The sequence below is a fragment of the Rousettus aegyptiacus genome, unplaced genomic scaffold, assembly GCF_014176215.1.
Source record: "Rousettus aegyptiacus isolate mRouAeg1 unplaced genomic scaffold, mRouAeg1.p scaffold_m13_p_4, whole genome shotgun sequence".
Lineage (NCBI taxonomy): Eukaryota > Metazoa > Chordata > Mammalia > Chiroptera > Pteropodidae > Rousettus > Rousettus aegyptiacus.
Genome location: NW_023416307.1, coordinates 48,687,151 through 48,696,751, shown reverse-complemented (window position 1 = coordinate 48,696,751; position 9,601 = coordinate 48,687,151). Strand labels below are relative to the sequence as shown.

The window sequence follows — 9,601 nt, the reverse complement described above, 5'->3', positions numbered from 1 at the left end:
CTGTTGTCAGCTTTCCCTATGACTCGCGGTTTGAACTGGGCAATCCATGAAAGCTCTGGGCCTCATTTCCCTCGTGTAAATGGGGATGATAACTCACAGGAAGGAAGGGAGGATTAAGTGAGTTGGTATCAGTAAAGCGCTTAGTAGGTGATATTAAACACCATTATTATTGCTCTAGCGCTGTCACCAACGCTTGGCAGAGGGCAAGGACCTTGGACAGGTCTTGGTTCAGTTTCCCAAGACTCTCTTAGCTGGGAAATGGCGAAGGGATGGTTTGACTCTGGCCATAGAATTTGCCCTAGTCTGTCCAGAACCTGGAGCAGTTTGGCCAGATGGTCACCATAACCTGGATTCTAAGGGCGAAGTCTGGTTAAAGACCTCTAGGTCATTAGCCACCCATTCTTCAGCTTGGAAGGATGCTACCACCCAAGTATTAACTGGCAGAGGAGAAAGGATTAGCAATCCCCAGAGGGTGACTCCAGCTCACCATAAGCACTCGGATATTCCCTTCAGGCATTTGATGGTGTTTCAGAAATTCTGCTACCCAGTCACTGGAATAGGAATAAAGACACTTAGAACATAGTAAGGGGCCTAGTGTTGTATTTATTAACTCTAATCCCTGCCACAACTCCAGGAGGTTGGGGCTGTTAATACCCCATTTAGATCAGGAAGTCAAGGTTCCGAGAGGTTACTTAACTTGCTTGAATGAATGGAGCCAGAACCCACATCCTATCAGAAAGGACAGGCTTGTGAGGATTAAACTAACCAGACCATAGGATGGAAAATGAGACCCTCTACATGCATTCTCTCATTTGTTCCTCACAGCTACCCTGCGAGGTCTGCATCAGTAGACATTTTACCAACCTGGAAACGAAGGATTGAGAGGATAAGTAACTCTGAGAAAGCAGGGCCTCTGCTTTCTCACCCTGCCGTAGATCTGGACACGCCGTTGGTTTTCAGAGCTTCACCATCTCTGAATGTCCATTTGTCTTTGAGATTAGGGTCAGCCTGGCATCCCTGACCCCCTGAGAGCTGGGAAATGGCTCCACAGCAGGGTACAGTCAAGCTTCCACAGAAAGCCCACTATTAACTCTCACCATAAGCCTCAGCTTTCTGTCTTTCTAATGGGACAGTTTCTAATCTGGGTCCTACTCAGAGAGTCCCTAATTTAGAGTCTTCTCTCCTAGGCTTTGAATCAGTTTCAGGAGCCCAGGGCTCTAATGAAAGGTTGGTTTTCCTACTCTGGGCTTCGGGCTTCCTCTGGCAGGTCAGGGAATGTTTGAGAACTCAATGGCCTTCCATCCTTACCCATTATTCCTGAGGGCTGATGCTCAGGACCAGCCAAGCAGTCCTAACTATGTAGAGTGAGTACCACTCTGTAGTTAAAGGAAACAACCACAGCTGCAATTGTGTCTTGCTTTCTCCATAGAAATGTAGCAGGGAAACATCTAGAACAGAGTGTGTCTGAGATCCAATCAGCAAAGCTGACAGCCTCTGGTCCCTCCTGGCATTTTCTGCCTTTCTGAGCTTGTTCCTGGGTGTCTGGAAAATAGGGGAGGGCAATAAGGGAGAGAAGCCAGCCAGCAGTGGGGGGCGCTAAGGGGAGGTCAGCCCAAAGTTCCATGGCATCTTCAAGGAGTTTTGCTCTTCTCGTGTATAGAGAACGTGCACCCAAAACGAAACTGACTTTGATGTGGGCCAGCAGAAGCCTGACCAGCCCATTACACAAATGGATTAGAAGGATCTCTCTCTAATTTCAAAGAAACAAGTTGCTGTTTTAAATTTAGGCAACTAATTCTGCTCTACAGTAAACTGCAAGGATTGGGTTACTCTATAACCTTCCTGTTTCCTTTCATACGATGAAACCTGACAGCTAGTTTGTTGGCACTAAAAGGTGGTTATGAACTTGAGTGGGCCAAATTTGTAGAAGGGAAGAAGTTTCTCTTCATCAGACAGGCGGGTCTGGCTCTTGCCTCTCAGGTCAGGAGCCTTCTGATCCTTTCTTTTCCTGTCTGTAAACTAAGTTCAAAAACACTTGCCAAAAACCTGGGGGAGAAAGTGCTTCATAGGGACACATAGTTACAATTGCCCTTTTCAAACACCTCCTTTGGGAAGCCAAACTCACATGTTTCGTCCATGCCCTTGTCTGTCCCTACAGGCTTCTCTATCTGAGATGTGCAAAGAAATCCGGACAGGACCAGTCGGCGCTCTGTGCTGCGTGCTGCCTCCTGACCAGCCTGTGTGACACAGTCGGGGCAGTTCTGGCCAGACAGCTTACCATCCAGGTGCATCAGCCCCACAGGCTTCTGTCTTGCTGCCCACAGTTCACCTCGGTGCCTGCACTTTTGCTGGTCTTTCTGCCCCACTCTCATTGCTCTTGCCTCAATAGCCACATGGCTCACTGCTCACCTCCTTTAACTCTGCTCAAAAGCCGCCTCCTCAGTATGTCCTCCCCTGACAACCCGTTGACTTCCACCATGGATGCTCCAGACCTCCTCATCCTGCTTTTTCCCCATAGTTTACCCCCTAATACACCATTTACTTTGCTTAGTATGTTTATTGCTTATTGTATTTAACCCTTACTAGAATGTCAGCTCCACAGGGCAAGAATTTATATTCACTATTGTAACTCCATCGCTTAAAACAGCAACTGGCACATAGTCGATGCTCAATAAATAGTGATTGCTGCTGCTATTGTTTTTAAAGCCTGAGGCCCAGCTCCAGCTCATGCAGTGCTGTCTGGATTTTTTTTTTAGGTGGCAATGAGGGCTTTGGGGTGAGTAAGTTTTCTCAAAGCCTAGGCCCTCAAACAAACCTGTGTAGGAGGGGCCTATCCCAAAACACGTATCCCAAGGAAAACCTGTGGGCCCCATTCCAGGGCCATCTGCCTCATTGGGCTGATCTTGGCCTTGTGCCCACCCAGGTAGACATGAGAGACAGCAGCCTAGGGATCGGGACACAGACTGGGAAAATTCGAGACCCTGCTTTGAACAGTAGTATCTCAAAAAACAGGTAACCTTTAGCTTTGGGTACCCATTTTCATTAACTGGCAGAATACAGTGAGTCCAATAATAATAGCTGACATTTATTAAATATTTAACTATGAATGTTCTCATTTTCCCTGTTTTACACATGTGGAAACTGAGGTATAGAGATGTTAAATAACTTCTCTAAAGTCACCCTCTAGTATGTAGCAATGCCAGTATTCAAACCCCGGAACACATGCTTTTAACACTAATCACACTGTCCTAGTAGCTAGTGCATTTATAGGTGGGTGCATTTTACTTTCTCCAGGAGCTGATCTAAGCACTTTCCATACATTGGCTCATGTAATCTGCTTAACAGTGAGGGAGACCCCATTATTACCTCTGTTTTACAGATGAGGAAACTGAGGCTCAGAGAAGGTCAGTGACTGGGCCAAAGTTACACCACGGAGATTACACCATGCGGTGGAGAGAGTGTGGAGTAGGAAGAAGAGGGTTGGGTTCCTGTCCCATCTCTACTGAAGGGCAGCTTCTTTACCAGAAATTAGTCATTTAAGCACCCCATCTCCTCGTCAGTCAAATGAAGATGATCTTGATCTTTCTTGGGATTGGGAAGCGTCCCTGGAAGAACTTCATTAGTGAAGCATATAGTAGAGGAGATCCAGGATGAGAGGTGCTGAAAATGTTTGAACAACACTATTTCCATTTGCTCCCAGGTTTTCACTGGTGCCTACCTAGCAGCTGTCGACTTGGTGAACTTTGTGTTCATTCTCTTTCCAGTCTGTGGCTCCAAATTCAAGTCTAATTTGGGTGAGTGTGTGGCCATCTGTTCCTGTCTTCATTCATCTACTCAGCAGCGTGCTGAGTGCTCACTCCTTGTCCCCCCCCAAGCTGGGCCCCTGCCAGGCACAGATGAATGAATGAGCTCCCTGACCTCACCCAGAGGAGGGAGACAGAGCTACTAGTGAGGAGGTGCGTGCATACCGTGGGCAACCAGAGGGATGGAAGGGGCTGCAGGTGTCAGGAAAGGATGTGACCTTGGAACTGGGACCACAGGTTAGGGGATTCCAAGGGAAAAGAACAATGTGGGCAAAGGCCAAGAAAAGGGACGGTGTGTGGCTCTGTGAGATGATCTCAGTGTGCAAGTCTGGGATGGCCAAACAAAGCCCCACAGCTTCTTGAAATAGATACCAGCAATAGGCATGGGCCACCTCGAGCAGAGTGAGGGCTGGAAGTGACTGAGATGAGATGAGTCGTTAAGTATGTGAGACTGAGGCATTCTTGAGAAAGGGCAGCAATGTGCAAAAAGGAAATGCTTGCATCGGTGAGCTAATATAAGATGCCTTCAGCTGCTCAGTACTTCCCAGAGGAGAAATGTTCTTATCAAGATTGTTCGGAGGAGGCTCTAGAGGTCTGGCAGTTCAAGGAGACTTTCAAAGATGGTGCTTTTGTCCCGCTCACAGTATTGGTGCCCTGGCACAAACGTGTCACTCACTGACGCATTCACCAAGCTGGTGTGTGTTCTGCTCCATGCCAGGCTCTGAGGAGATTATAGAAACTGCCAGGGCTCAGTGCCTGCCCTTGGGAGCTTCCATTCCAGGAGAGGTGCTGCTGTGTATGCACAGATACTTATGTAAAGGATAACAGCACTCTGCTTTGAAACATAAAATGCTAGAAGAGGGCCGAGGAAGGAGAAGAGTGCCATGGCGGAAGTGGGGGTCGCACAACCACAGGGCCTTGAAGGGTATGGGGAGTCTGGTCTACAGAACAGCATGGAAACCTGGTTTGGCGTTGGGGCTGAGTCGATACCAGTTCTTCCCAGCAGCTGCCTGTCAGGTTCCTACAGATCCCAGGAGCCATATGGGACTTTAGTGTTTGTTGCAGTTCGGGGATCCGAGGAGAGGAAGAGGAGGCGGCAACTCAGGGCCAGCATATTTGCTCTGGCCTTGCCCCTGAGCCTCAGCCCAGGCTGGGTTCTCTGGGCCACTGTGCCAAAGGCTTCAGGCCCCATCCAAGGGCCTCAGCGGAAGCTGCTGGAAAGCTTGCTACAGGTAAGACTGAGTCAGCTGGCAGTCAGTGGGCACAACACGGGGTAGTGCAGGTCCCTTCCCTCCTCATGGTCCCAACAAATGCCCCAGATGTGTGCATGGGGGTGGGGGTGAGGGGCAGGGTTAGGATGTGTCCTTGTTGGGAGGAACCTACTAAAAAGCAGAAAAGGATAGGTCTGGGATGCATGGTGGTCTCCTTGGGGTGCTGAGTGTATCACCTGTTCCCACAGGACAATACTGAAATCCTGGGTTACCTGCTGGGTGGCGTTGCAGCCTTTGGCTCCTGGGCTTCCCGGATCCCCCCACTCTCCAGAATCGTGAGGCTGGGGTTAGGGATGGGCTGTGGGTCACCAAGGTGGGTCTTAGACCCTCTGGGAGCATTGTTGGAGCTCCAGGTCACCAGGGCAGAGGAATAGTGTCACCCATGGAGGGTGGAGTGGGCAGCTAGCTGGCCGAGAGGAAATGCTGAGGCCTCTCACCATAGAGTCTGCTGCATTCTCTCCATTTCTTGTAGCAAGTGAAAAGCAGGCTTTCAGGAAAAATCCACCGGGGTTGGACCAGCAAGTATCTTTTTAGGGAATGAGAAGGTTTTAGAGGACAGAATCATGTAGCTACTGGGGTTCTGTGTATTCTAGAGCATCTTATTGGCAGATGCCTTCCAGGCATCGGGGGTGAGGCAAGCCCTGCACTGGACAGGCTGTGGGGTGGGAGGATCGGCAGGGAATGCAGATTCAGATGTGACTCGAGATGCAGTGCTCGCCCTTGGGAAGCCCACCGTCTCATGGAAGACACAGAAATGCAAAGCAGGATATTTTAATGGTCTAAGGAAAATAGGATAAAATATTTGGGATTTCAGAAGAGGGAGAGAAGTCTCTTACACTATTCAAATGAGCAAGGATAAAAATTGTTTGTGCTGCCAGGCTTGTGGGTCCCAGGAAGGCCTCAGCTTGTCTCCAAAGGGATTTGAGGAGGCAGAGAGGAGGGAAAGAGGAAAGCACACAGGAAAAGCCACTGAGGCAGGAACGTGCCTGTGGAAAAGCAAGAGATTGTGGATGTGTGAAAACTGCTCTTCCAGGAGGGCTTCTCTGAGGGAATAATGGCCGGGCCTAACACTGGAAACATAATGAGCCCATCACTGAGTCTAAAAAAAGTCACTTGCCCAAGAGCATCATTTAATAGCAGTTCCAGAAGAACAGTTTTCAGGGATGGCAGGTGCTCAGTTGATCATTTGTGGGAAGCTGCAGCCTATGCTGTGATGGCCACAAACCTCATGGGACATGAGGTCTCATCAGCAAAGGTGCTATCTTTAGATCAAGGGAGAGGAGAGTAGGGAGCACTGCTTTTTTTTGGTGACCCGTGGGACAGATCTCCATAACAAAGTACCACAAGCTTTGATCGACAGAAATATATTGTCTCTAAGTCCCGGAGACCGAAAGTCTAATATCAAGGTGTCAGCCGGGCCAAAATCCATCCTAAGGTGCTAGGGAAAGATCTGGTCCAGGCCTCCCTCCAAGCTTCTGGCAGTTTCTTGTCTGGTGGCAGCATAACTCCAGTGTTCATGTGGCGTTCTCCCTGTGTGTGCATTTTCATGTGACCTCCCCTCTACATATGTCTGTGTCCAACTTTTCCCTTTTTATAAAGACATAGTCATATTGGATTAAGGCCCACCCCGATGACTTCATCATCATTAACTCAATCATCTGCAAAGACCCCCCCCCACCCCATTTCCAAATAAGGTCATAGTCACAGGCTCTGGGATTGGGACTTTAACAGCTTTTGGGGGATCACAATTCAATCCATAACACCACCTACAGTAGCCCAGGCCAGACCCGACACTGTGTGCCTCACTCTGCTTCATTTTCTCTATAACATTTGTCACAGCCTGAAACTAGCTCTTTCAGTTATTTACCAAGTTGTTATCTTGCTAACAAGAGAGAGAAACGTTAGCACCGTGAGAGCCATAGCCTCGTCTGCTTTAGACCCCACTGTATTCCAGTGCTTGGTAGCAAACACTTGTCAATAAGTGACTTAATATGGCTTGAAAAATGGAAGCTCATGGATGCAGGTACCAGAAGGGCTGTGTTGGGGCAGAAAGAGCAGCCTAGTTTTCTGCCGTTTTAGAGAACAGAACCAAGACCAAGACTAGGAAGAGGATGGGGGCAGGAGGGGGCACTTCCCATTCATGGGAATGTTGAGAGCAATCGGTATTGTTATTTCTACCTTAGGAGGTAGCGGGCTTCCTATCACTAAAGGCATTCGAGCCTGATGGCCCCTCGGCAGGAAGATAAGATTGTCCTGGGATTAGGCTGAGCAGTATCTGATGGGCTGCCAGGCCTGAGTGTCGCTGGTCCCATGAAGAAGAGCCCAGAGCCCAGGTCCCCTTATTAGGGAGAAACCCAGTAGGGTTTGAGGTATTCAGGGAAGACAAGCCAGCATGGCCTTAGACCCTGGATCCCCCAGAAACTGCTTCTAATTTACCCTTTATGGGGGTGCTAATGGCTGGGTGACTTTGGTGGGAGAAGTTTCTATTTTTCTAGAAGCATTTCCAGGGACAATGATATACCCAGTGACCAGTGAAGCATTGTGCTGTCAATAGCAGGAGTCATCGTATCTGCAGGAGCCGACTGAGGCACCCCTGCTTCCAGCCCCCAGCACGGATTTGCAGGGCAGCCACCAGGATGTCCTCCGAACGTTCTGTCCTGACCTGCTGAATGAGGCCCATGTGTGCTGGAGAAATTCCTGCACATATTGAGTTACCAAGCCAGTTCCATTCTTCGAGCGGTTATTAAGCACCAACTGTGTGTCCAGCACCACAGGCGAATAGAGCCCTAGAGGCTCTAGTACTGACTCTGAAAAAAGATTGAAGTTTTGAAGTCAGTGGGCACCACGAATGGGTTGGCATGTGAGAGCGAGCTTCCCCAGCACGGGCTTGTCCTGGGCAGTGGCAAGAGGCAACAGGCCCAGGTCCTAGCCCAGCTCTGTGAGTCAGCTGCCCTCTCTGGCTGTCATTGTCCTCTGTAACATGGGGTAGAGGGGCAGGCGGGAAGATCGCCAGGTACGTCTCACCATAGCAGTGCTGCCTGGGACAAGCTGTTCCCTGAGCTCTGTGAGCTGGGAAGGGGCGCCGTCTCCACCCTCAGCTTCTGGGGACACCCGTCCATCTGGGTGCTATTTTTATTTGGGGGATGGTGGGCCAGAAACAAAGAGGTCCGAGACCCAAACTAGGAAGAAATGTAACACTCTTGAGGAATCTTTTTGAGAGTTAAAATAAAAATGGAGGAAAACCGCCCAAACAAGCTTTTTCCTTTGAATTTTTTCCTTTGCCTAGCCAAGGCCTGTATATTTCTAAATATGCCATCTAATGAGCAAACTAAGCTGTGTTTATGTATTAATTTAAACATACTATTTAATAGGAAATACATAATTGAATATATGTGAAATATATAATTGGAAATAATATTTGTGTATATATGTAAGGTATATATAAAGTGACTTTATACCTGTCAAATATATATATAGCATGTTTCCTTTTTTAAAAAAAACAATATTGCTATTACTAATTCTCTGAAAATATCCCCTTGGTTTCAAAATGTCAAGAAAGTCACCTCTAATTTTCCTGACTTCCTGTTCTGGCCTTGGCTCTTCGTAATTCAGTCTCCCTCATGTTCTCTGAGCTGACGTTCATAAGCCTCTGCCCAGTGCAGGTGCCAGGGTAGTGAGGACCTTGGCTCTGCTCTTGGAAGCCCTCTGTCTGTTGGGCAGACAGATGTGTAGGGAGGGAGCTAAGTCATGATCAGGGTGAAAGGCACGTCGATAGAGGGGTGTGTCGTGTGCGATGGGACACAGAAGAGGGAGTTAGTTGCTACACTTAGGGTAGAAGTGGTAAAGGATGGTTTCCCGGAGTTGAATTTAAGCCAGGTTTTGAGGGATGAGTAGGAGCCCAGCAGGTGAAGGCAGGAGCTTGAGCAAAAGCCAGAAGCCCAATAAAAGTAGCCTCCTTAGGGACTTCCATGGGCAGAGAGCTTGCCCTCCAACTTGCTATGCCGCCAGGGCCCTGGCTCTTAGCTCTAAAAGAGCTGGTGGGGGGCGGGGGGATGGCAGTGCTCTTCCCTGCCCAGCTCTCTCTTCTCTCTGCCCAGTGCCAGGGTAAGACGTTCCCCTCCATCCACCTGTGGACCCGGCTCCTGTCAGCCCTGGCTGGCCTCCTCTACGCCTCAGCCATCGTGGCCCACGACCGGCGGCCTGAGTACCTGCTGCGGGCCACACCCTGGTTCCTGACTTCCCTCGGCCGTGCTGCGCTGGACCTCGCTGTATCCACCTCAGGCCCATGGGGTTTGACTGCCTGTGTCTCATGCCCTCCTTTCCTCTTGCTAGATGGAGCTCTTTCTCAGTGCTTTGAAGCCTGGGGCAGGCAGACGCGATTGTAATGGGCAATTTTGTTTTATTTCCTATTTAAAAAAAAAAATAAGAATAATTATCTCTTGGCTGGAGCTCTGTGAAACAGCAAAGGGGGGGAGTGTGACAGTTACTGGCCCTGGGATCAGAAGAGCCAGGTTCTACTCTCAGTTC

The 9,601-nt window shown here is 49.1% G+C and overlaps 1 protein-coding gene across 5 annotated transcripts in view; it reads left to right on the top strand.

Moving 5' to 3' along the window:
- Nucleotides 1–9,601, top strand: part of TMEM44 (transmembrane protein 44) — a 33,323-nt gene that overhangs the window by 815 nt on the left and 22,907 nt on the right. For all 5 annotated transcript variants that reach the window (XM_016133980.2, XM_036218699.1, XM_016133979.2 and 2 more), the window contains exons 2-6: nt 2,159–2,285; nt 3,701–3,794; nt 4,869–5,035; nt 5,263–5,349; nt 9,172–9,342. In XM_016133980.2, coding sequence (XP_015989466.2) covers nt 2,159–2,285; nt 3,701–3,794; nt 4,869–5,035; nt 5,263–5,349; nt 9,172–9,342 — 646 coding nt within the window. The remainder of the gene's footprint in view (nt 1–2,158; nt 2,286–3,700; nt 3,795–4,868; nt 5,036–5,262; nt 5,350–9,171; nt 9,343–9,601) is intronic.